Here is a 27,220-nt window from a genome sequence, read left to right on the forward strand (position 1 = left end):
TCCTATCGAGGAGGAAATCTGGCCAAAGGGCAGGGTTTGAGTTTTTCTAATCCTGCCAATATTGCAAAGTCTCAATTTAATGTCTTAATTCCTCTACTTTTTTAAATTTAAAAGAAATTTTTTAAATTCCTCTATTAAGACTGGGTAAACTAGATAGAGGTTTGAATTTATGTTTGTGAAACGTACATCTAGTTTCAAGTGCAAAAGCTACTTGGAATACGTTTCATTTGAAGGGAATCTAAAACCTTAAATTCTGTCTATTGCCACCATTCTTGGAGGTAATTTATAAGACAGGAATTCCCATCAGGAGTCAGCACTTGCGGACTCTTAGAGCGGGACGTGAACGCTGGGAGGAAACTGCATTCCCCGGTCTTCCGGAAGTGCCCTCGGGCGGGAGGGTGTGCGCATGCGCGAAAGCGGCGCGGGCTGGTACCGCCCACTGTCCTAGTTTGGAGTAACCGCGCACGCGTGGCTTGTGAGTGGACGATCCTGGGCGCCAAGGTGGGGTAGTTTCCGCGCTGCTCCGCGGCTTCGGAATCGGTTGTTGTTCTTACTCTGTTTGTCACCCTTTCTCCAGTGCAGTAAAGGAGGAGGGGTTTCAAATAGTGGTGTCTGGGGATGGCAGGAGAGCTGCAGCCGAGCCGGGAGGGGAACCTGGTTGCTGTTGTGTGAGACGACCGGGGCTTAGGCAGTCCAGGCGCGGGGAAGAGTTAACCCCCAGGCCAGAGCAGCACGAGAACTCCCTTCCGATCAGAAACGGGACTGGGCCTACTGCCCTTTACTTCTTTGCCCCGGACGTTCGAGCCTCCACACTTGTCTCCTGGGGCGTTAGGAGGCAGGTCTTCTGCTGGGCGCGGGGTGTAAAGTGGAGTAGACTAGGCCCCAGCTCCCCAGGGGAGACGGGAAACTTGGCGGTGCAGAAGGGCAGTAGCGTCTTAGTGGTACAGGGATCATAGTAAGGGACCTAGCTGGGGTGGGGGACACTTTCCGGGGGGGAAAAGGGGGGATGTGTAAGACCAGAAGGGTATCTTGACAGGGGTTGTGGTTACGTGGAGGTATACAAAGCAGTTCATCGTGTTGTAGGTTTATGATCTGTATTAAACTGTAGGTAAATTTTACCTTTTTTAAAGTTAATTTTTTAAAATAACAGGATAAATGGAATTTTAGAAAATAAGAGGGAAGAAAGCATTTTAGGCAGGGGTAACTACAGATGCAAAGATGAAAATGAAAGGTTATGGCCCTTTTCTGACAGTAAATGGGATTAAGGGTAGAGTCTAGGGCAATATGCAAAACTATTTAGGAAACATCTAGGCCATTCTTACCCATTTGCAGAGGGAGCCTCACAAACTACCTCAGGTTTCCCTTCCCTCCTTCCACACCCCCCACCCATTTACTCAGGAGTCTGGGATGGGTCCCAGGTTAATGCTCTTTTGACTGAATCACGCTGCCCCGGCCAAAATAACTTGCAGACGGCAATATGATACTGTGTGAATTTATACAGTGGGGGAAGGAGTGGCTTGCTTTAGTAAATTTGATATATGGAAATTGAATTTTATACATTTGAAATGTGATTGGATTTACACATTACTTTCTAGGATTACATTAGTTATATTGAGTTAAGTATTTAAAGAAATAGAAAGTAACCACAGTCCATTAGGAGCCTACTGATGCTGCACATAAATGTGTCCAGCCCTTTGCTCATGCTGTTCCTTCTGCAGTCCTCACTCTTCATCTTTTCTTCTCCCTCAAGGCCAAGTTAAAGTGCCACCTGCTGTTTCACTTCTATTCTCTGCCCACACATGCTCTTCATTTTGATCCCATTGCACTAAATGGTGGTGAATGGTGCTTTTCTAATAGAGGGCTCACCACATTATCACAATCATTTGTCTTATTTCTCAACCATGGCACTGTAGACATTTGGGGCCAGATAGTTCCTTCTTGTGGAGGGTTGTCTTGTATTTGCCAGCATTCCTGGTCTCTACCCACTAGATACCAGGAGCACCCTCCCCAGTTCTGACAACCAGAAATGTCTCCAGACATTGCCAAATGTTCCCCTTCTGGGGCAGGCGGCCAGGGGGTGGGGTGGTGGTGCAAAATCTATGAGAACCACTGATCTCATGTATGAGCCATATAAGGCTTAGCATCAGTTTAATAATAATATGACATAGCACTTTCCAACTCTTCTGGACTTGAAAATCTCTTTCACATCAATTTCATAAACCCACTTAGAAAATTTTTATTTTGGGGGCTCCTGGGTGGCTCAGTCATTAAGGGTCTGCCTTCGGCTCAGGTCATGATCCCAGGGTCCTGGGATCGAGCCCCGCATCGGGTTCCCTGCTCCGCGGGAAGCCTGCTGCTTCCTCTCCCACTCCCCCTGCTTGTGTTCCCTCTCTCGCTGTGTCTCTGTCAAATAAATAAAATGTTTAAAAATTTTTTTCTTATTTTTTAAAATTTTTTTAAAGATTTTATTTATTTATTTACTTGACAGAGACAGCAAGAGAGGGGACACAAGCAGGGGGAGTGGGAGAAGCAGGCTTCCTTCTGAGCAGGGAGCCCGATGCGGGGCTCGTTCCCAGGACCCTGGGACCATGACCTGAGCCGAAGGCAGACGCTTAACTACTGAGCTACCCAGGCGCCCCCACTTAGAAAATTTTTAAACAACGCTAAAGATGTGATGAAGTAGTAACTTAAGTAAAAAAGTTAGTATATTGAAACTAAAGTTCATTTAGTCTGTAGCAATGTTTATTACATAAGCAGATTTAAGTTTTTCCCATTTAACAAGTGATGCAATCTTGAACTCACTTTAATAAGGTAGGAATCAGTCTATGATTGCTAAAATTGCAGCCCCCTCCATTCTCCACATGTTTCTCCATTGATCTTAACCATCATCCAACACATTTTATTTCTATTGCCTGTAGCCTGTGCCTCACTGGAATATAAGCTCCAAGAGGACTGGGACTTTGATTTCCATCACCAAGAACACTGCCAAGTACAAGGCAATACCTCAATAAATGATTACCAAATGAGTGGATTTGGTCAACTTTAAGATAAAATTTTATTTGGGGACAAAATTCATGCTAAAATATAGATTGGAGTATAATTGCCTTTTACAGCTGTGAAAGTAGACAGTTTTCTTAAACTGCTTTTTGGAATTCTTTATTTTGTATTTAACATCAACTAGTTTCTTTTTATGGTTTTCAGGTTTTATTTCAAGCTGCAGTTTGAAAGCCCTTCTCCACAGATGGAGCTGTGGAAAGTGCTTAGCACTAATAAATAAAAATTCAGATTTTCCTGTCTGTATCAGGGATATATGTGTGTACATGTGCCTATATGAATGTACATGGACATGCGCACACACGCACATATATGTACACACATACATTAACACACATACTTTTTGTCATTTACCTCTTCTAGACAGTATCATGGTGTAGCTTTGATCAGGAACTGGTTGTACACTTCAACTCTGCCAGGAGACCTTGGATTTTAATAGTTGCCTGATTCTTTTCCTGAATGAAAGGAACTCTTAATCCTGTAACCAAACCAAAATGAGACCTTTTTAGTAGGTTGCAGATCAGTTTGCTATATTTTCTTAGTCTTTCTCGGTTCAGCATGCACAACACACTAATCTTTGGAATTTCCAGCTGGAAATTCTCCAGCCTGATAGCTCCTGGTACGCTTTCCTAAAAATTTATTCATTGTGCTTTCTGCAGTAAACTAAAGTTGCTCATTCAAAGCCTTCATACCATTGCTCAGTGGGACTGCTGCAGACATCTCTATGATGATTTAAGTTATTTTTATTCTAAATTATAACCTCAAAGGCAAATAACTCATCCTGCTTTTAATTGTTCCACAACTATAGAACTTAACACATTCTCGGGCGCCTGGGTGACTCAGTCGTTAAGCGTCTGCCTTCGGCTCAGGTCATGATCCCAGGGTCCTGGGATTGAGCCCCGGATCGGGCTCCCTGCTCCGCAGGAAGCTGCTTCTCCCTCTGCCACTCCCCCTGCTTGTGTTCCCTCTCTCACTGTGTCTCTCTCTGTCAAATAAATAAAATCTTTAAAAAAAAAAAAAAGAACTTAACACATTCTCAAATTAAATATAAACAAAACTATAAAACAACAAAATTCAAATTAGTTCGTTGTGAACGTTGTTCACAAAGAATTAGTAGGCAATTCTTTTGAGATTATTCCTAATTTACTTGAAACTATATAATGCATCAGTTCTTTTACCAACCACTTGATGGAAAGGCTGTTTCCTCTACCTTCAATACTCTTTTCCTTTCTTTGCCTACGGGAGAACTTACTCTTTAGATCCTAGTGTAAGTATCACTTCTTCAGGGAAGCCTCTAATAACCAGAGTCATGACAACAATCTCATTACCTTACCTTAACAGCCCATTGATATCCACTCTAATAACATTTTCCCCCAATATTTTTATTGTGATAATATACATGTAACATAGAATTTACCATCTTAACCATTTTTAAGTGTCCAGTTCAGTAGTGTTAATACATTCACACTGTTGTGCGACAGTTGCCACAATCCATTTCCAGAACTCTTTTCATCTTGAAAACTGAAACTATATACACATTAAACAACTTCCCATTTCTCCCATCCCCCAGCAACCACCATTCCACTTTCTGTCTTTATGAATTTGACAACTCTAGGTACCTTGTATCAGTGGAATCATAGAGTATTTGTCTTTTTGTAACTTTTTTCACTTAGTATAATGTCCTCAAGGTTCATTGTATATTGTAGCATGTGTCAGAATTTCTTTCCTTTTTAAGGCTGAATAATATTCCTTTGTATGTATATCCATTCATCTATTGATAGACACTTGGGTGTTGGTCTCTTAAATCATGTAAAAAACAAAAAATAGAGTTACAAATTGAAGTTACAATAATACTAGCTTTTACAATTGCCCATATATTTACCTTTCTGAGATCTTTATTTCTACATATGGCTTTGAGTCACTGTCTAGTATACTTTCATTTTAACTAGAGGACTCACTTTACCAATTTTTGCAGGGCAGGTCTAGTGGTAACGAACTCCCTCAGCTTTTGTTTATCAGTGAATGTCTTAATTTCTCCCTCACTTTTGAAGGACATTTTCATCAGATACAGGGTTGTTGGTTGATTTTTTTTTTCTATCCAGCACTTTGAGTATATCAGTCCACTCCTTTCTAGCCTCCAAAGTTTCTGATGAGAAATCTAATGATCTTATTGGTGGTCCCTTTTATGTGACAAGTACCCTCTCTTGGTGCTTTGAAGATACTGTTTTTGGCTTTTGATAGTTTTATTATAATCTGTGGGTGTTTTGAGCTTATTCTACTAAGGAGGTCATTAAGCTTCTTGGACGTTTATAGTTCTATATTCACCTGATTTGGGAGTTTTCAGCCATTATTTCTTCAAATAATTGCTTTGTCCCTTTCTCTTCTCTTTCTGAGACTCCCACAGTGTGTATTTTGGTCTACTTGAGAGTATGCCCTTAGGTTCTGTTCACTTTTCTTCAGTTTTTTTTTTTTCTTTCTTTCTTTTCCTCAAACTTAGTAATTCTAATTATCTTATCTTCAAGTTTGCTGATTCTTCTGTCTAATCTGCTTTTGAATTCCTCTAGTGAATTTTTCATTTCAGTAATTGTTAATTCTTAGCTCCAGAATTCCCTTTTGGTTTCTTTTTATAAAGTTTTCTATCTCTATTGATATTTCCATTTTGTTCATACATCATTTTCTTAGCTTTTCCCACATCTTCCTTTAGTTCTTGTAGCATGTTTTAAAGTCTTTGTCTAGGGCACCTGGGTGGCTCAGTCGTTAAGCGTCTGCCTTTGGCTCAGGTCATGATCCCAGGGTCCTGGGATCGAGCCCCGCATCGGGCTCCCTGCTCTGCGAGAAGCCTGCTTCTCCCTCTCCCACCCCCCCTGCTTGTGTTCCCTCTCTCGCTGTGTCTCTGTCAAATAAATAAATAAAATCTTTTAAAAAAATAAAATAAAAATAAAGTCTTTGTCTAGTAGGTCCAGCATCCAATCTTTCTCAGGGATGGTTTCTGTTGATTTACATTTTTCCTTGGAATGGGCTATACTTTCCAGTTTCTTTGTATGCCTTGTGATTTTAGTTGTTGTTGTTGTTGAAAACTGGATATTTGAATCTAATAATTTGGTAACTCTGGAAATCAGATTCTCCCCCTTCCCAAAGATTTGCTGATTTTTATTATTGTTCTGTTTATTATTTGGAGGTTTTGTTGTTGGAGGGCGTCTGTGCTGAGTATCAGCCTGAGGTTGAAACTTAAGGTCTTCTCAGGTTTTTGTCTGAGCCTCCACCTCTTCCTGGGAAGACTGTAAGTGACTTTCTAAATTCCCCTGTATATGCAGCTGCTTTTTATAATGATCTAGTCCTTAAATGTTTGGCTCCCAAAAGGAGAAAAAGAGAAAAAATAAAGCGAAGAAAGAACTGCTGGCCCTTTAAATCCTCTCAGAGTTTCTTCAGCTGGAGGTGGAAGGTAAGGTCAGCAGTGGGAGCCTTGCCATATGGCTGCCTGACTCTCTCTCTGCCTCCACAAGCAGAAGCAGCAGTTAGTGATCACAACACATATTAGTGTCCCCAATATTTGAAGGACACAGCCCTTATTCTCTACCTTGTTTCCCACAAATTGCATACACACTGCTCCTGGGACTTTGTAATTGTGTGTTCTTAGGTTTTGTATTTGTTTATCTGGCATCAGGTAATTACAGGGCCAAACTAGTGGCCAGAGTTATTTACATCTTCCCTGCAAACCAGCTTTCATGGGCCCATCAAGGTCATATCACAAACCTCCCAGCCACACACTGTAGAGTATGTGTTTTTACTCTGTGCCCAAAGGGGACATCCCCACCTAATCCTTCCCACCCATCTTAGCAGTAAAGGTAGAGTTCCAGGTCTCTCTCTGCTTCCTTGTCCCCACATGTGACAACTTTTGTGTGGCCCTTCATGGTGTACCATGCCTCTCTCTCATTTCTAGGGGAACTGTGAATAATAAACACTTCTTGTAAGGGCATTGATCTCTCCGTGTCCTCACTCAGTCACCTCGATATATTAAGACCAAACACAAAACAGAATCATGCGCACAGCTTCCTGACACAGGAATAAGGAGTGGGGGATGGGTAGCCACTGCTGAGCTAAGTGCCAAAACTGACTGAAATTAACCGTAACTTGAGCCTTCCTTTGGAAGTTGCAAGCCTTTGAATAAACTCTAGAGTTCTAAAATAGTTACATCAGACATACTGTGCCAGTACAGCTATCTAGGTATGGAGATAGTCTTCCCAGAATCCTCTAAAAACCTTTATACACACCCTTTTTCACCATTCATTCCCATGGATACCACTTAGACATTGTCAACTCCCACAACAGTCTCACCTCTTTCTGACCACTTTATGTTGAGGCTATAAAATGGTGGTTCTGCTGCATGGATGATTCACTGCATTGCCTATAGTTGTTACAGTGATAACTATTTCATCAAATCTAAGATGCCATGGATAATAAGAATACCATCACTTTAAGAAAACATGCCCACAATTAAACTTATACACCCTCATTTTAAAGTCATGTCCTGATTTTAAGTTGTTAGAATGAGAAAAAAATAAGTGAAGGATACTTGGACCTCTCTGTATTAGTTTTGCAACTTCCTGTGAATCTGTAAACATTTCAAAATATAAAGTTTAGAAATGAGAATTGGGTCAGAAAGTAGGAATAGCCTTATATCCAGAATATCTGATTCTTTCCAAAAGGGGATTATACCAACTTAAATTATTAACCAACTTAGAGAGAGTACCAATATCCCTACATTCTCATCAGCATTTCCATTCTTTCAGTTTACTTGTTTTATTTGTCCACTCTTATTTTGGCCATTTGTTTCTCATACTGAGGATATAGAAGCTAATCAAAATATTGATAAGTGGTTTGGTGCTGTGATTTGTCTGATGTTTATATAAACAAAGCTTTAGTCTGAAAAAAATGTAAAACTGTACACAGCTGTTCATAGTACTTTATTCATAATAGCCAAAAACTGGAAGCAATCTTAATGTCCTTCAATGAATGAATGTTTAAATAAATTTTAGAACCAGTATGTCAGTTTCTATTTTAAACTCACACATGCACGCAGGTGCATGCAAACACACATACACACACACACACACACACACACACACACACACCCTGATTGGATATATTGAATGTATTGATCAATCTGGGGAGAATTGACACCTTAATAATACTAATTCTTCTAGTTCGTGAGCATGGTATGTCTCTCCTTTTACTTAGGTCTTCTCTGATTTCTTTCAGCAGTGCTTTGGAATTTTCAGTATCGAGGTCGTACAGTTTTTATGATAAATATACACGTAAGTATTTTTTATGCTATTTTATGGGAAATTGCTTTTTTTGGGGGGGAAATTGCTTTTAAGTTCCATTTATTTGCTGCTAGAATACAGAAATGCAATTTATTTTTCTGTATTGATCTTGTACTCTGAGACTTCAATAAACTCACTAATTCTAGTAGTTTTTGTTGTTGAAGTTGGTTATGCTTCCTTAAAATTTTCTAAAAATAAACTTTATCATAGAATAGTTTTAAGTTTACAGAAAAATTGTGAAGATTGTGCAGTGAGTTCCTCTGTACCTATACCCAGTTTCCCCTATTATTAACATCTTGGCAGTGACTGTCTATTGTGTTTTGCTTGTTTTTGATGACTCTTAATTGGGGTTTGTCTGATTTTCAGTCATGCTTACACCGCGATTATGTGTTTTTTGGGGGGAAGACCATGGAGGTGAAGTGCTGTTTTCATCACCACATAATCACGGCTGCATGCCACTGATAATGAATTATCACCATTGATGTTGACCTTGATCACCTGGATGAGAGTAGTGTTTCCTTAGGATTTTCTCTGTGAATAATCATGTCTACAAATAGGGACATTTCTTCCTTTCCAATCTTTATGCTTGCTTGTTTTTTGTTTTGTTTGTTTGCATTCTTGAATTAACTGGAAAGGCTAGGATAATGTTAAATGAAAGTGGTGACAGTGAATATCCTTCCCTTGTTCCTGAGCATAGAAAGCATTCAATGTTTCACCACTAAGAAAAGTATGAAGCTTATGTGTTTTGTGGGTTCCCTTTTTCAGACTGAAGTTCGCTTTTATACCTAGTTTGCTCAGTTTTTAACATGAATGGATGTTGAATTTTGTCAAATGCTTTTGTAGTATCCATGCAAATGATCATATGGCTTTTCTCTTTTAAACTGTTAAAACTAGGAGTCAGCAAACTTTCTGTAAAAGACCAGGTAGTAAATATTTTAGGCTTATCATAAAAACTACTGTAAGCCATATGTAAACCAAAGGGTGTGGCTGTTTTCCCAATAATTTGGTTTGCAGAAACAAGCCACAGGCCTGATTTGGCCTGTAGGCTGCAGTTTCCTGTAGCTAAGATTGTTTGCTTAATCAAACTTAAGTCAGGCTCCTAAACCTTCTAGGCCCATCTGTGCACTTCTTTGTAAAATCTAGTTTTAGCAAGAAGCTTGCTAAATCAGTTTCACCAGAAACCACCACCCCTCTCCGCCTCTGATATCTGATCACCCTCAGTATCTGATCAAGAATTGAACCTGGTTATGTACTGACACGTTTTCATGTTAGATTTAATCTGGCTTCATTAAACAAGTTGGGAAGTATTCCTTTCTCCTCTGTTTTCTGGATGATAAAATTATCAACATTTCTTTAAATGTTTGATAGAACTCATCAGTGAATTTGCTCAGCCTCGAGTCTTCTCTTTGGGAAGGTTTGGTAACAAAATTAGTCTATCTTTGATAAATGTAGGTCGATATGCTTCTTTAAATAATTTAATTTTATTTGTTTTTGAACTTTATATAAATCTGTCATAGTGTTTATACCTTTGTTTTGCTCCTTCTCTTGCTAGAGGGGAAATTGCTTGTTCATAGAGGGCTTATTTATATTTCTAGATAATTTGTGTGACCAGATGTTTTATTAACAAGCTTTTACAGGTGAGTCTTTGATGAAGAAAGGAAAGAAGGAATCAACAAGCTATTTGTACTTCATGAAAATACATTAGTTTGTCAGTAGTTGGTATATACATGGTTTTTAGGTGTTTTTTTGTTTTTGTTTTCTGGTTTTAGTTTTTGTTTTTTGGTTGTTTTTTGGATCATAGGTAGAATGGCTAGCTCTTTGATTTTGAAAAGGAGAACAAAAGCAGCATCTAGCAGGCATTTCAATTTTTAAAAAAATACTATTTAGAGAGAGCATGAGTGGAAGGGGCAGAGGGGAGAGAGAATCTCAACCAGACTCCATGCTGAGTATGGAGCCCGACAGGGGGCTGGATCCCAGGACTCTGAGATCGTGACCTGAACCGATTAACTGACTGCACCACCCAGGCGCCCCGGCATTTCTCATTTTAAATGGCAGCTCAGCATCTCTTGAACCCTTTTGCTATAAGCCTGGGGAATTTGCCAGTTTCGAATGCTGTTTTACCAGCTGCCCTTGGTGGCGTAGGCAGGAGGCCAAGATTGTCAATCAGATACACCCCCATAGGCCTTGGAGGAGGAAGGGAGCAACGTGATGAAGCTATTGAATAATCTTTGCTGATTTTCAACACATCACTTGCTGTACACTTTAGACATGTTTTAAAAAGCAAATAGGATGCTGGTTTTATGCTCTTAGATAACTTAAGATTTAAAAATATGTTTGGTACCGTGTAGTAAGGAATTTGACCTCAAAGAGAGGTTTGGCCTTTGCCACGGCCCTTGGGAGGTAACCTGTAAACACTTAAACTTTCCCAAGTTGTGGGAAGGTCTTTGTTATTTATGGAAGGCCCTCAGGCCTTATCAACCCTACCTCCTGGTTGGGGGAGCTGGAGACTGACTTCAGCCGGGTGGGCCATCATTCAGTCACTCATACCAACATAGTGAAGCCTTAATAATAGCTGGACACTGAAACTCTGCAAAGCTTCCCTGGTTGGCGGGACCCCACGCATATTGTCCCACATCTGTGCCAGGAGGGAGATGCATCCTGAGGGCACTGGGAGCTTCCTGTTCGGAACTCTTCTGGACGCTGCACTGTGCATCTCTCCCTTTGACTGGCTCTGGTTTGTATCCTTTCCCTGGATTAAATGCATCTGTGAGTACAGTTGCTGTGAGTGGAGTTCTGTGAATCCTTCCAGCAAATTACTGAACATGAGGGTGGTTTTGGGAACCTCCCGAACTTGGAGTGGTCAGGAGTCTTGGGCAGACTTTGCTGTCTGGACCAGGGCTGTGCCTTAACTTCTCAGTCTGGCTAATTCCGGTGGTACCACAAGAAGTGATTGGCCTGGCCATCAGTTCCTGCAAGACCCCTTCCTTTTCTCCCTCCCTGTGTTTTACTTCTTCCCGTTCTCCTTGTCATTCCTTTAAATTTCCATACCTCTTTCTATTCCCCTCCTTTAACTGTCCTTCACTTGCCCTATCAATAACACCCCTGAGCCTTAGATCACCTGAACAGTGACATTCAAATTTGGAATAATCTCTGATTCAGGGGATCTACAGTGAAGTGTGGACATATGACAATTGGGGGGCCAGAAGAAAGCAAAATGTCTTTAGATATTTATGGTAAAAAAATTCATTCTGGGGTGCCTCGGTGGCTCAGTTGTTAAACGTCTGCCTTCAGCTCAGGTCATGTTCCCAGGGTCCTGGGATTGAGCCCCGCATCAGGCTCCCTGCTCCATGGGAAGCCTGCTTCTCTCTCTCCCACTCCCCCTGCTTGTGTTCCCTCTCTCGCTGTGTCTCTCTCTGTCAAATAAATCAATAAAATCTTTAAAAAAAAATTCATTCTGCCAGGAGTCTTAAAAATGCAAGAATCTCAAAAGAAGAAGATAGCAGGAAGGGAAAAATGAAGGGGGGGAAATCGGAGGGGGAGACGAACCATGAGAGACAATGGACTCTGAAAAACAAACAGGGTTCTAGAGAGGAGGGGAGGTGGGAGGATGGGTTAGCCTGGTGATGGGTATTAAGGAGGGCACGTACTGCATGGAGCACTGGGTGTTACACGCAAACAATGAATCATGGAACACTACATCAAAAACTAATGTTGTACTGTATGGTGACTAACATAACATAATAAAATAAAATGCAAGAATCTCATTTGTAAAAACTGAACACATGTAAAGGAAAAGCCTGCATTTATTGAGCTGTAGTTCAATAGGAGACCTCTGTAGATGTTTGATCTCAGAAATTTTAAATACGAGTTTCCCTTATTAAACCCACTTCCAGTTTGGATCCTTGCTGTGAGATAAAAAATTTCTAAATTGTTATTTGATGGGAAAGGGAAAAATACCCCCACAACACCTTTGCTTATTTATTTGCAGGTTATAGACAATTTGTGAAATGAGTGACTCTGATGATGACGATATCCCCCGGCTGTCTTCCCACACCTTAGCAGCCCTCCAGGAATTTTATGCTGAGCAGAAGCAACAAAGTGACGCAGGCAGGGATGATAAATATAACATTGGAATAATAGAAGAAAACTGGGTAAGTAAATGCATTCCACATTTCTCAGGAAGTATGGGTGCAGCACTGATTCCATACCTGTCTATATCTGTCCATACCTGTCTGCACCTGTCCACACCTGTCCATACCTGTCCACACCTGTCCGCATCTGTCCGTACCTGTCCGCACCTGCCCATACCTGTCCACACCTGTCTGCATCTGTCCGTGCCTGTCTTCACCTGCCCACACCTGTCCTCATCTGTACCTGTCCACACCTGTCCATACCTGTCCACATCTTTCTGTACCTGTCTGCACCTGTCCATACCTATCCGCACCTGTCCGATCTGCCCTGTGTTTGTCTGCATCCCACTTCACACCCATGTTTGTCTCACCTGCCTCTCAGGAACTGATAGCCTGTCTGGGGAGCTAAGACAAAAAGCAGCCCATGATTATTTAAGACAGTATAAATGTAGATTTTCCTGGTTCTGACCATCAGGCTAGTTGGTGGTCAGACAAGGGGACTTTTCAGATAAGGAAACAGCATGTTAGTTTATGACCAACACAAACTTGTGCTTCCTTCTTGTATACAGATGGTTTCTGTTGGTTTTTATGGAGCCCAGCATCCTTGTGGAAGGGGTAAAATATATCATTGCAGCAAATGGGGTAGCTAAACTTAAACATGCAAAAAAAAAAAAAAAAAAAGATGAGAGGGAGTTCTAAAGAAGATATTAATAATTTCTGGTGCATAGAGTGTATTTTAATTATATTTTTGTGGTCTAAATAAAAATAGGAATTAAAAGAGAAAAAAAAATGAGTTGAGGAAAACCAACCTGAGCTGGAACCTGGCAATTTAAAATTTTGAAGGAGATAGTTGAGAAATAGATGAAGCTTGGGTTTTCTGTCTGTGCACACCCCTCAATAATGGATGTCTCCCTCTGTCACTTTGGAACTAGAAGGAATCTTTTGTATGCCTTTTTTTTTTTTTTAATAGCCTTTTACATTTTGTGTCAAGTTTGGATCTCTTAAGTTGTATAAAATTCTCCTATTTACCATCTGTTTGAAACTGACTGATAAAAATATTTCTTTACATTTACACTAAATGTTCTACCTACGCAAAAGCCTCTTTCTCACAATTTCCCTTCTTTATGTGTCTTTGTTTTCTGGTTTGATGCTTCTGTATGTAGTAAATGTCAGAGACTTGAAGTACCTCATTTTTCTTTTTCTTTCCCCGCTGTTTAATGTTTGAAGCACTGTGTGTTTTTTTCTGATTCTAAGAGTAATCCATGGTTGTTGTAGAAAATATATAAAAATATGAACACAAAAATAAGTTTTTCCTAATCCCAATACTTAAGAATTAAGTATTTTTATAATTTTGACACTTTCTTTGGTTTGATTTATCAAATTGAGAAAATTTCCTAGGAACCAAAAAAAAGAGAGAGAGAATGATGCAAGTATTGGAGAGAAAACATTATAAAACTTGAGGATAAATCCAGGAGGCTCAATATTTAACTAAATGGAGTTAGAAATATAGAACAGAAAACAAAAGCAGGGAGGAAATCTTCAAAGATTAATATTAGAAAATTTCCAGAACTGCAGATCCTTACTAAGACACATGGTTACATGACTGTGAAAATTCTGTATGCAGGTGACAAGATCTTAGAACCTTCCAGAGGAAAAGCAGGCCACCTACAAAGTCTCAGGATGAGTCACACTGTACTTCTTGATAGCTTTGTTAGAAACTAGAAAAAAGTGGAGCAGTGTCTTCAGTATTTGGAGTAAAATTTTGTTCAGCCTAGAATTCTGTACTCAGCTGAGCTATCAATCAAACATGAAGATAAAATAAAAAACATTTTAGAAATGGCAAGTCTCATGGCATTGACCTCCCATGCACTGCTTCCCCAAGGCTGCCAGAGAATGTTGGAAGAATTAGAGGTGGGCTCAAAGAAACAAGCAAATGATACATGTATTAAGTCTAGGAAAAAGAAAAGGTAACATACTAGAAGGAAATGGAAGACCCACATTGAACATTGACAATGATTTTAACCAAAACAGGTTACAATTATATGGGGAGGGGACGGGATAGGAGAAGGTGTGCATGACAGAGTGAAATCCTCGTCTGCCATAATGTAAAGTGGATTAATCAAGAGAAAGCATTTAGGGGTACCTGGCTGGCTCAGTTGGAAAAGCATGGGACTCCTGATCTTGAGGTTGTGAGTGCAGACATTACTTAAAAAAAAATAAATAAATAAACTTAAAAAAAAGGGAGCTTTTAAAGCATAATATTTGGAAATATGGGAACAAATGATAGGGGAGCCAAGAGTTCAAAGATGCTTCTGAGGAGTGGAGCTCAGTGGCAGGGAGATGGGGGGCAGGGACTTGTTTTTCTTTGTAAGCCTAGTAGTGCTTTTGACTTTTAAAGCCATGTTCATGCAACACACTGATTAAGAGGAAGATTTTTATTTTTTAGAAGGGTATGAGGAAAGCCAAAACACACAGCTGTGCTCTGACAATGTGGACTAAGGGAGAAGGGCAGCTCGATAGCCAACTGCCAGAAAACTCTCCCATCTCCCAGATCAAGTTGAACAGAACTCCCTGCATACCGTGTGTGGTGTGCTAGGGGCTTTCCTCCAGCTTCCTAAGCAAAGAGAGTCAGACCTTGGTATTTTCCTGCAGCTAAGAATGATTAGACATAGACATAGTTCATATATTATATATCCAAATGAATAGGTACAGTACACCTTTGGAAATGTTTATCCCCCTTGGTATTTCTAGGTCAGCAGTCACATAATGTGCAAATATTAGCAGTTTTACTTCATTTTTGACTGTTACTCATTTATTTTCTTTCATTAATGCAAAGGCTAGATCCTGCAGTAGAATGTTGAATAAGAATATTGAGGGGCGCCTGAGTGGCTCAGTCATTAACCGTCTGCCTTCGGCTCAGGTCATGATCCCAGGGTCCTGGGATTGAGCCCCGCATCGGGCTCCCTGCTCCATGGGAAGCCTGCTTCTCCCTCTCTCACTCCCGCTGCTTGTGTTCCCTCTCTCGCTGTGTCTCTTTCTGTCAAATAAATAAAATCTTAAAAAAAAAAAAAAAAGATCTATTTTTTCCCCATAAGAGAAAAGTCAAGAATGTCTGCTTTGAACATTCTTTTTTTTTTTTTTAAAGATTTTATTTATTTATTTGTCAGAGAGAGAGAGGGAGCACAGGTAGGGGGAGCGGCAGGCAGAGGGAGAAGCAGGCTTCCCGCTGAGCAGGGAGCCCGATGCAGGACTTGATCCCAGGACCTGACCTGAGCTGAAGGCAGACGCTTAACACTGAGCCACCCAGAAGCCCCATGAGTTTTTTTTTTTTAATCATGAAGCAGTGTTGAATTTTGTTAAATGCTCTTCTTTTTGCATTTATTGAAATGATCATATGTTTTGGAGACATTTTTAAAGCTGGATTTGAGAGCCATCAGCATACACTGGCAGCACACTCGTCTACTCCCACCACTTGCTCCCAGCCCTCACATTCCAGAGGAGGCCTATTCTCCAATTCCATTGCAGAGGAATCTACTTTTTCCATTAAAATTTTACCCCTTTTATATATTAAGTAAGTGGATAATTAAGGATCACTAGAAAGTTAAAAGAAAGTCATCAATCAGCATAAAGAGAAAGAGCAAGGACAAACAACTTACCCCCTGAGGGAAAAACAAGTAACTCAGGAAACATTTATAAGGTAAAGACAGAGGCCGGTGGGGGGGGGGCGGGGGGAAGGATCACAGACTGGGTTTTGCTGCCCTCATCCCTGTGTCGTCGGTTAACATGTTCTTCTATCTTCCATATTTGTGATTCTGCTAATTGGTAGTTGAATCTAGAAGCTTAATCAGATTCAGGTTCAGTGTTTTGGGCAAGAGTCACACAAAGGTGGGAGTGTGTTCTTCTATCAGCAGCAATACTGACTGATTGTCTCCTTTTGTGATGTCTGCAGCCCCTGATGCTCAGCGCCTAGATTCTAGGAATTACTTAGAGCCTTCTGTTAATTTAAAATAATTTTAAAGAATAATTAATTTATAAAAAAAACTGGTAAAAAATATGCACACCAATATGGTAGATATAAATTAAAAGGACAACATTTATGGCGGTTCTAAAATGATTTCGACTCATTGCTCTGTTCCAGCAGCTGAGCCAGTTTTGGTACAGTCAGGAAACCGCTTTGCGACTTGCAAAGGAAGCGATTGCAGCTGCTGGAGAAGGTGGCAGGTGAGATCCGGAGTTGCTCTCTCTTTCGTCTTCTGATCTAAAGTAATATTTGAAATGTCCTTCCTAGTTGAGCAATGGTTTGTAAGAAGCCTGAACCCTAATCTGCAAAGGCGGTAAGCCATGGTTTGCAGAACATGACAGATAAGATCTTCTCCAGACCTGAGTTTAGGGACACACAGAAATCCACTCGTAAGATGTCCTCCCTCTGTTTTTTATTTCAGTGTTTTCTAACGTGTTTCTTACCTTTATACCCCTAGAGTTTGCTTTAAAAGAAAAAAAAAAATCTTAATGTTATTTGACTTCTGAAGTTTTAAGAATACAGGTTTCGAGGCACCTGGCTGGTTCAGTTGGTGGAGCATGCAACTCTTGTTCTCAGGGTTGTAAGTTCGAGCCCCACATTGGGTGTAGAGATTACTTTAAAAAAAAATTTAAAAGAAAAAGAACACAGGTTTTCTGTTTTGTGACTCAGTTTTTATTTCCATCATAACTTTGTATGCACAAGATTTAAAGTCAAATGGTGCCACAGGCTTGTTCAAAAAAGAAAACAACCAAACCAGTCGCTTGTTGCCCCCTTCTGTGCTCCCCCCCACCCCGTGCTCCCTTTCATTGGATGCACTGGGTATTTACAACCGTATTTCTGAGTACATGTTCATATTGGCACTTCTTGATCTGTCTGTCATTTGTGGACATTATTTCTTGACTTCTCACTATGGAGTGTGAGGATTTAGCTCTCTCTCTCGTACTCCACACGCATACATGCTTTCTGTCTACACTTCCGATAGATTTATATCCTAATTTTGGTTAGAATAGGGTTTATATTATGCCACCACAAATGTTCCTTACAGCTGAGCCTTATACTCTTCCTTTTCTGTATGATTTTTCATTTTCCTGAAGATAGTAATTCTTATATTTTATGTATGTCTATGTTCATATCACGAATTAACTCTCACCCTCTCCTCCAGTTATGTGAACCTCCTATCCATTAATTCAGACATGTTTCAACTCCATGAAGAAAGTTATTTCTGAGGCTTTACAAGCTGCTCTTATCTGGACTAGTTGATTTCTAGTTTTGCTACCAGTCTTACCTTGGTGTCTCCCTTCACCGGAGCCCTTTTACCTCTGTTTTGTTCTGGATTCCTGTTTCCTGTACCCCAATTCTTAGTTTACAGCCTTATCTTGGTTGGTCCATCCTTCAATAGCTTCGCAGAAAAGGTACACCTGAGGGAAACGTTTAAACCTTTCATATCTGCAAGCTTTTTTATGCTGTCCTTCCTCTTGACCGTGATTGTGTTGTTGGGTATCTCTTCTAGGTTTTGAGGACATTGCCTCACTGCCTCCAAGTTTCCCTAGGTGCTGTGAGAAACTCAGTGCCTTTCTGATTCCTTGTAGGAAACCTGCCCACTGCAAGCTCAGGGTTTTCTCTTAATCCCAGTCCTTGGTGTGTCTTGCTGTGACACTTTCATCTCCTGTACTGGGGGAAGAACCCTTTCATTCTCTTAACTTAGGCCCTTCAGTTTGGGGAAAGGTTTCTTTTTTTTTTTTTTTTTTTTAAGATTTTATTTATTTGACAGAGAGAGACACAGCGAGAGAGGGAACACAAGCAGGGGGAGTGGGAGAGGGAGAAGCAGGCTTCCCGTGGAGCAGGGAGCCCGATGCAGGGCTCGATCCCAGGACCCTGGGATCATGACCTGAGCCGAAGGCAGACGCTTAACAACTGAGCCACCCAGGCACCCCTGGGGAGAGGTTTCTGCCATAGTTGTGGAGGCTCGGGATAGGGAAGAGAATTCTGGGAATGAGTTTCTTTTTTATTAAATAGACCTTTCAGTGAGTCCTCCTGTTTTTAGCCCCATCTTCACCCCCACTTCTTGAGTTACCTGGTTGTGCAGCTTCCTGAGCCTTTGGGGGTGCTCTGATGTAAACTGGGGTGCTTCTCAGCTTACCTGGCCGCCAGTTTAGGACTTGGTTTCTTGGGTCTGCTGAGCCAAATCCCCCCATCCATTTGCTTTTCTGCTTCTTAAGGGGTTTTTGTTTGGTTGGTTGGTTGGTTGGTTTTTGTAGTTTGGGTCTCCTCTCGAGTTCTCTTTGCTCTTGGCAGTTTATGCTTAAGCAACAAAACGAAATTGTACTTGTTTTATTTGGTAGGCCTTCATGAGGGAGCAAATGTAAATGAGTGTGTTATATCTGCCATCTTTAACTGGAAGTCCCTAAGTTTTTCATTTTGCTGCTCTTTTTCTTTTAAATTATATGTAGATATTTATTAGGTTTTTCTTAATGACAGTGTTTTTACACATACTTTTTTCCATGCATATAAGGGCTTTGGAGGAAGTTTTTTATTTTTTCTGAAAGGCATCTTCAGTATTTTTAGGAGCTGTGTCATAATATTCCACATTAATAATAATGGTAGCATTTATTGAGCCCTTACTGTGTGCCCTGTCCACTGTATACATGCTTTACGGGGGGTCATCCCGTTTGATGCTCCATTATACTCCCCATTGTAAAGAGAGACTCCGAGGCCCCCCAGATGGTGTCTCCTGCAGAAGGTCACCCACTGGTGAGTGGCAGAGCTGGGGCTGTTGCAGGATAAACAACACCATCTCCCCCAAGTTTATCGCCATTCCACTCTTAGTCCCTCTTGCACCCCAGATCACTTTCCTTCTGCCCTAAATACAGCTTTGGAATTTCATGGTGGAGATCTGCTGGTGACAAACTCTCAGATTTTGATTGTCTGAAACTATCTGTATCTCACCCTCTTTCTCAGAAGATACTTGCATTGAGCATCTGAGCCGGGCTCGCTGCTTGTTATCTTTGAGCACAATGAGGACATCGTTCCGTCCTCTGCTCTCTCTGCCCCCCAGAGCTCTGGCAGCAGCCTGGGCTGGGGGCTCTGGTGGCCCTTGTCTGTCCGGGCTGGGACATGTGTGTTTCTCACAGAAGTGTATGTGACATCGCCGGGTGTATCACACACTTCAAGTGCACTGGGGCTGAGAAGCCTTTTTAAGCTGGGCACAGGAACCCGACTGGTACATGGAACACGGTCTCTGTTCAGAAATGTATCTCACAGTTTTAAAGCTGTGTCTAATTTTTAAAAGGGTTACTTTTTTGTATGATGATATAAATGATGAAAATCTAAAAGTTACAAAGAGGATTTAGGAAAAAGTCAACCTCCAGGGCCCTGGTTCCCCTCCATGGGGCAGTGGTCTCTGGCTCTGTGCATCTCCCAGAGACCACCGGTGCATCTGTAAGCATATGTTCTTATACCCAAGAAAGCTTGGTTTCTGTTGTTCAACATAGTACTGGAAGTCCTAGCCTCAGCAATCAGACAACAAAAAGAAATAAAAAGCATCTCAATCGGCAAAGACGTCAAACTTTCACTCTGCGTAGACAACATGATACTCTATGTAGAAAACCCCAAAGACTCCACCCAAAACTTGCTAGAACCATACAGGAATTCAGCAAAGTCACAGGATATAAAATCAAGGCACAGAAGTCAGTCATTTCTATACACTAACAATGAGGCAGAAGAAACAGAAATCAAAGACTTGATCCCATTTACAATTGTACCAAAAACCATAACATACCTAGGAATAAGCCAAACCAAAGAGTTATAGGATCTGTACTCTGAAAACTATAGAACACTTATGAAAGAAATTGAGGAAGACATAAATGGAAAAACATTCCATGCTCATGGATGGGAAGAGCAAATACTGTTAAAATGTCTATGCTACCCAAAGCAATCTACACATTCAGTGCATTCCCTATCAAAATACCATCAGCATTGGGGCGCCTGGGTGGCTCAGTTGGTTAAGCGACTGCCTCCGGCTCAGGTCATGATCCCAGGGTCCTGGGATCGAGCCCCGCATCGGGCTCCCTGCTCTGCGGGAAGCCTGCTTCTCCCTCTCCCACTTCCCCTGCTTGTGTTCCCTCTCACACTGTCTCTCTCTCTCTCTGTCAATTAAATAAATAAATAAAATCTTTAAAAAAAAAAAAAATACCATCAGCATTTTTCATAGAGCTGACTCAAATAATCCTAAAATTTGTGTAGAACCACAAAAGACACTGAATAGCCAAAGGAATGTTGAAAACTAAAGCTGGAGGCATCACAATTCCGGACTTCAAGCTCATTACAAAGCCATAATTATCAAGACAGTATGGTACTGGCACAAAAACAGACACATAGATCAACGGAACAGAATAAAGAATCCAGAAATGGACCATCAACTCTATGGTCAACTAATCTCTGACAAAGCAGGAAAGACTGTCCAGTGGAAAAAAAGACAGTCTCCTCAATAAATGGTGCTGGGAAGATTGGACAGCCACATGCAAAAGAATGAATCTGGACCATTTTCTTACACCATGCACAAAGATAAACTCAAAATGGATGAAGGAACTAAATGTGAGACAGGAATCCATCAAAGTCCTAGAGGAGAACGCAGGCAGCAACCTCTTTGACCTCAGCCACAGCAACTTCTTTCTAGAAACATCGCCAAAGGCAAGGGAAGCAAGGGCAAAAATGAACTATTGGGACTTCATCAAGATAAAAAGCTTTTGCACAGCAAAGGAAACAGTAAACAAAACCAAAAGACAATCAACAGAATGGGAGAAGGTATTTGCAAATGACATATCAGATAAAGGGCCAGTATCCAAAATCTATAAAGAACTTATCAAACTCAACACCCAAAAAACAAAAATCCAGTCAAGAAATGGGCAGAAGATATGAACAGACATTTTTCCAAAAAAGACATACCATGGCCAACAGACACATGAAAAAGTGCTCCACATCATTCGGATCAGGGAAATACAAAACAAAACCACAATGAGATCCCACCTCACACGGGTCAGAATACCTAAAATTAACAAGACAGGGAATAACAGATCCCGGGGGAGGACGTGGAGAAAAGGGAACCCTCTTACACTGTTGGTGGGAATGCAAACTGGTGCAGCCACTCTGGAAAACAGTATGGAGGTTCCTCAAAAAGTTAAAAATAGAGCTACCCTATGACTCAGCAATTGCACTACTAGGTATTTACCCAAAGGATGCAAACACAGTGATCCAAAGGGGCACATGCACCCCAGTGTTTATAGCAGCAATGTCCACAATAGCCAAACTATGGAAAGAGCCCAGATGTCCATCAACAGTTGAATGGACAAAGAAGATGTGATATATATATACAATGGAATTTTTTTTTTTTAATTTTTATTTATTTGACAGAGATAGTAGGAGCAGGAACACAAGCAGGGAGAGTGGGAGAGGGAGAAGCAGGCTTCCCATGGAGCAGGGAGCCCGATGCGGGGCTCGATCCCAGGACCCTGGGATCATGACCTGAGCCGAAGGCAGACGCTTAACCATTGAGCCACCCAGGTGCCCCTATATACAATGGAATATTATGCAGCCATCAAAAGAATGAAATCTTGCCATTTGCAACAACATGGATAGAGCTAGAGGGTATTATGCTAAGCAAAATAAGTCAGAGAAGACAAATACTGTATGATTTCACTCATATGTGGAATTTAAGAAAGAACAGATGAACATAGGGGAAGGGTGGGAAAAATAAAATCAAATGAAAATTGAGAGGGAGACAAACCATGAGATACTGGACTCTAGAAAACAAACTGAGGGTTGCTGGAGGGGAGGGGGGTTAGGGGGATGGGGTAACTGGGTGACGGGCATTAAGGAGGGCACGTGATGATGGGCACCCGGGTGGCTCAGTTGGTTAAGCGACTGCCTTCGGCTCAGGTCATGATCCTGGAGTCCCAGGATCAAGTCCCACATCAGGCTCCCTGCTCAGCAGGGAGTCTACTTCTCCCTCTGACCCTCCCCCCTCTCATGTTCTCTCTCTCTCAAATAAATAAATAAAATCTTTAAAAAAAAAAAAAAGGAGGGCACGTGATGTAATGAGCACTGGGTGTTATATGCAACTGATGAATCACTAAATTCTACCTCTGAAACTAATAATAATAATAAAAAAAGGCATGGTTTACACTTACTCCTTGAGTATCTTGCAGGGTAATGACTACATAGCATTCCATTTAATAGATGTTTAATAGATATTCAGCTCAGTAATTCAATATTTAGGTTACTTCTAGCTTTTTAGTAGTTGGTTTTAAAGTTAAATGTTGGAGCACTACCCATTCGTAAACTAGGGATTGCTTATAATGAAACCGATTCTTCGGTTTCCTTACACAAAAAAGAAGCAGAAATTTAAAGTAGCTTGTCTGCACTGAGGTTGAATTTTAGGGTATCTGTGGAAAACAAGTTATTGAGGCAATCGTTTGGGGTTTTCTTCTCTAGATTATGAATATTACAAAGTAACTTCAAAATACTTAATTTGAGACTAAAAGTATTGGAAATAAATGTCAAAACAAGGACCAACATGAAAATAATAAGCAAATTTAAGCCTTGGGCTATCTAACTTTCTTCCTAATGTGTTCCTAATGTCTTACATTTTTTACTATAAAAAAGCACAGTTATTCTTTCATACCTTAAAATTATGAGTTGCAGGATTTTTAAACACCAGATTCCTTAAAAGTGAGGTAGTATAGTTTTCTCTCAAAATTTACTGCCTTTACATTAGCTTGCACTCTGATTAAAATCAGAATGCAAGGACCTGTATTTTCTTAGAGAAGTAGTTGTTACTTAACACCGTAAGCTATCCATTAAAGATCTTTCATGAGTCTGTTCCTTTTGTTTTCTAGAATAGCCTGTGTGAGCGCCCCCAGTGTTTACCAGAAACTGAGAGCCCTACACAGAGAAGACTTTTCTGTATACATCTTTGAATATGACAAAAGATTTGCTATATACGGAGAGGAATTTATCTTCTATGATTACAATAATCCATTGGATTTACCTGAAAAAATTGCCGCACATAGTTTTGACATCGTAATAGCAGATCCCCCCTACCTTTCCAAGGAGTGTCTCAGAAAAACATCAGAAACCATCAAGTATCTGACTCAGGACAAGATTCTACTGTGCACAGGTAGGTACCTGATTGTGCGTCTCAGGAACATTGATGACGGGATATTCCAGCCTTAGGTTTCAGGAGTTGGAAGAGATCTAAGAACTCAAAGCCTGAATCCACCTACTGTGTGACCCTACACAAGTTGCATAACCTCTCTGTGCCCGGGTTTCCTTATCTGTAAACTGGGACTGGGAATACTACCGGCCTTTCAGCGTCACTGGAATTAAGTGATATGATACACGTAAAGTGGGGTCTGGCCCTTGGTGACTGGGCTGTGTTATTTTTACTCCTCATCAGGAATAGTAGCAGTATTTGATCCAGCCTCTACACTTGATGAAAGAGAAACGTGGAATCGATAATGTTAAAATGAATTGCCTAGGGTTACAGAGCTAGACATTGGATTAGATTTATTTAATCAGCAGAAGAGTTTTCTTACTGGTGAGAGTCATGTACTTTCTGAAGGTGGATATTCAGAGGGTTGGTGGAGAACCAGCACATTAACTCCTGGTCAGCTATGTTGGGGGGCTGCTCTCCAGGCCCCAGGGTGCCGCTTGGGCTGCCGAGGCCCCTCAGGCTGGGCTGGGCAGGGAGCTGGAGCTGCAGGGAGTCTGTTCTCTGTTGTGTTGGAGAACTGTCAAGAAGGTGACTGTGGTTCTCCCAAGTCATGTTTACTTAAGGCTTATTAATTCAGCAGTTGTTTGCTAGCCGTTTGTTTGGTGGACAGCCTGGCGCTCTGACCTCGTGGAGCGCACCTTTTAGTTTCAGGGGATAGGTTAAAAACTGTAACAGAACAGACGGAAGAGATGAATGACCGATTCTGGTAAGTGTAGTGAAAGAATCAGAGAAGGGCGGGGTGGGCACTGAGATTGATGGGTGCCCTTAAGGTGGGGCTGGAGGGCTCCTGGAGGAGCAACATTCCAGTGGAGACCTCAAGGGGCGGCCCCTGGGTGGCGGCGATGGGAAGAGGTTATAATTCCAGGAACCAGTGTCTGAGAGCCCCCTGGAGTTTTCCTCCTCTCCCTGGTTCTTGGAGGGATGCGAGGAGCACCACTGAAGCCGGGGGAGGGGCGAGGGGGCCCCTACAGGTGATGGCCCCTGTTGGGACTGGCCTTTCAAGGTGGCAGCCACCAACTGACAGGACCCAGTTGGCCTAAAGAAGTGCGCTTTCACTTTGTGCCGAAAGGGCTTTAAGGCGGGAGTGGAAGCAGGCCCCCCGCGAGGGTGTGTCCAGCCGAGACCGTGGTCAGGACGAGGTGTGGCAGTAAAAGGGAGGGCGGGGAGTGGAGTAAAGATACACTTGGAGATCAAGGCGGAAGAGCTCGCTGTGCTCAGAACGTGGAGAGAAGGGAAGAATCCGGGATGAGCCCAGGGTCTCGGGCCTGGGCTGGCTAGAGAAGCGCTTCCTGCGATGGGTGTCGTGGGAGAGGCTCTCCAAGGCCCCCAGGGGCGTGTCCAGAGCGGTGGCCACATTCCAGGCAGTGGGTGAGACTCGGGAGCACTCAGCCAGAAGCTGGTGTGAATGTGTTCCCATGAGTTTGCAAGGTCAGGTAGTACTGAGAAGCGGCGGGGGAGGGGGGGGGGTCTTGACTCAAAATTGGAAAACACTAGTTCTTAGTAATTATTTACTTTCCTTATGTTACTTTGTGGAATATAACTTTATTTCTAAATTTTTCTAAGTGACTCTGTTTTGCAGAGGTAGGAAAACCATTTATTAAATGAAAAAGGGAAAAAAGTAGCTAATTTGCAAATATGTTGAAGAAAGTAAAAAGGGATATAAAGAATTGGCCTTCCCCTGTATTTGTTGAGTGATATTGTCAACTTACTACAGGCTTTCAGGCTTTGGGTTCACTGGGTTTGTTCCCTTCAGGTGCTGTCATGGAAGAAGAGGCAGCAAAACTTCTTGGCGTGAAGATGTGCAAGTTTATTCCAAAACACACCCGGACCCTGGGAAATGAGTTTCGCTGTTATGTGAATTATGATTCTGGGCTAGACCATGAAATCTAAATGCAGATAGTAATATAATATGTAAAGGATCCTGTGTGACATTTCTCTCATTATTTCCTTGGTAGATTGAAAAGTTATAACCTCCACCCCTCCCCTGCAAAGTGGGGCTCTCCCTGGCCTTATTTTCAAAATAAAGAATATAACATCTCATTATGACTTCCTGACTGCCGGCATCTCTAGAACTCGGCATGCTTTTGCCAACTTGAATCCATGGAATTATAGTGGGAAGAAATCTTAGAACCTATCTAAAATCTGCTCTCCTCACCTAAGAACAGGTAAAAAACCGAAGTACAAACAGCTTAGTGGCTTGGCCAAGACCTGAATTAGGACCTAAGCCTCTGCCTCAGGCCATCTGCCCCCTTAACACGGGCCCGTTCCGACTCTACCCAGTGGACCGCTGATTGTTCACGGCAGCTTTCCTGGGGTGTTGTAGGACTTGTGAAGGGGCCCGTCATCTGCTCCAGCCCCTCAAGGAGACACGACTTGCCTCCATTAAAGAAGTTGAGAATCCTTGGAACTAGGATCTGGAAGCCTCCCGGATGTTTCCTGCTTGCCCCGGTTCTTGGCGGGACGACAGGCACGTAGCCCAGGTGCCCTCTGCGCGCGCACCACCCCTGCAGCCTCGGCTAAAGCCACAGCAATGCGCCAGGCCCCGGAGAAACTGAAACTGCCATGTGCAAACCAAACACTATAGCAGAAAGGACGTGAGAAGCATGCTAGACTGTTCTATTTCAAAAATTATCCATCATTCATCCACACCACCGCACATTACTGATACCTGCAACTTGGATGGCTTTCAAGAGCCTTGTGCTGAGTGACAAAAGCCGGTCCACAAAGCTTACATACTGTGTTTCTATTGATGTAACATTCTTAAATGGAGAGCAGATTGGTGGTTGGCAGAGGTTAAGGGGGTGCGGGGGGGGGGTGGGACGAGCAAAGGGAGATCTTAGGGGAAGTGGAGCTCTTGTGCATCTTGATTGTGCAGTGGTTACACACAGCTCCACGGGGGGCATTACACAGGACCCGCACACGCTCGCAACACTGGTGAACTCTGGGTGAGGGCTGTGGGTGGTGCGCAGCGTCCAGTTCCTGGGGCTGGTTCTGTGCTTGGTCAAGGTGTTCTCATTGCGGGCAACTGGGTAAAAGACACACAAGACCTCTCTGTAGTGTTTTTGCAATTTCCTGTGAATCTAGAATCATTTCAAAATAAAAACTTTAAAAAAAGGGGGGGTGAAGAATAACACTTCCCCACCTCAGGTGACTTGCTTTGCTAACAAAACATGAAAGGAGGGGCGCCTGGGTTGCTCAGTTGGTTAAGCGACTGTCTTCAGCTCAGGTCATGATCCTAGAGTCCTGGGATCGAGTCCCACATCGGGCTCCCTGCTCAGCGGGGGGTCTGCTTCTCCCTCTGATCCTCTTCTCCTCCCGTGCTGTCTCTCATTCTCTCTCTCTCAAACAAATAAATAAATAAGTAAAATCTTTAAAAAAAAAAAAACATGAAAGGAAGTGCCAAGTAGAGCTTTATTTTCTC

At 41.9% G+C, this 27,220-nt stretch overlaps 1 protein-coding gene across 7 annotated transcripts; it reads left to right on the top strand.

Annotated features, from left to right (window-relative positions):
- Positions 1–422: 422 nt before the first annotated feature.
- On the top strand, positions 423–25,839 carry EEF1AKMT1 (EEF1A lysine methyltransferase 1). 7 transcript variants are annotated; one of them, XM_036106640.2, is made up of 7 exons: positions 481–501; positions 6,233–6,334; positions 8,317–8,369; positions 12,367–12,529; positions 16,647–16,729; positions 23,423–23,703; positions 25,553–25,839. In XM_036106640.2, the coding sequence occupies exons 4-7, from the start codon at positions 12,386–12,388 to the stop codon at positions 25,687–25,689; spliced, it is 645 nt and encodes a 214-aa protein (XP_035962533.1). In that variant the 5' UTR covers positions 481–501; positions 6,233–6,334; positions 8,317–8,369; positions 12,367–12,385; the 3' UTR covers positions 25,690–25,839. The 7 variants fall into 7 exon arrangements, with proteins under 7 accessions (XP_035962529.1, XP_035962535.1, XP_035962530.1 ...); XM_036106639.2 differs by having other exon boundaries at positions 485–501; positions 8,314–8,369; XM_036106636.2 differs by lacking the exon at positions 6,233–6,334 and having other exon boundaries at positions 423–501; positions 8,314–8,369.
- Positions 25,840–27,220: the final 1,381 nt, after the last annotated feature.

This window comes from Halichoerus grypus, chromosome 4 (genome assembly GCF_964656455.1).
Source record: "Halichoerus grypus chromosome 4, mHalGry1.hap1.1, whole genome shotgun sequence".
Taxonomy (NCBI): Eukaryota; Metazoa; Chordata; class Mammalia; order Carnivora; family Phocidae; genus Halichoerus; species Halichoerus grypus.

Excerpts from the sequence above, each read along its gene's own strand:
- EEF1AKMT1 (XM_036106636.2), top strand. The coding sequence starts at position 12,386 with ATGAGTGACTCTGATGATGACGATATCCCCCGGCTGTCTTCCCACACC. Across the intron at positions 12,530-16,646 it reads GAATAATAGAAGAAAACTGG|CAGCTGAGCCAGTTTTGGTA; the intron begins GTAAGTAAATGC and ends GCTCTGTTCCAG. Across the intron at positions 23,704-25,552 it reads CAAGATTCTACTGTGCACAG|GTGCTGTCATGGAAGAAGAG; the intron begins GTAGGTACCTGA and ends TGTTCCCTTCAG.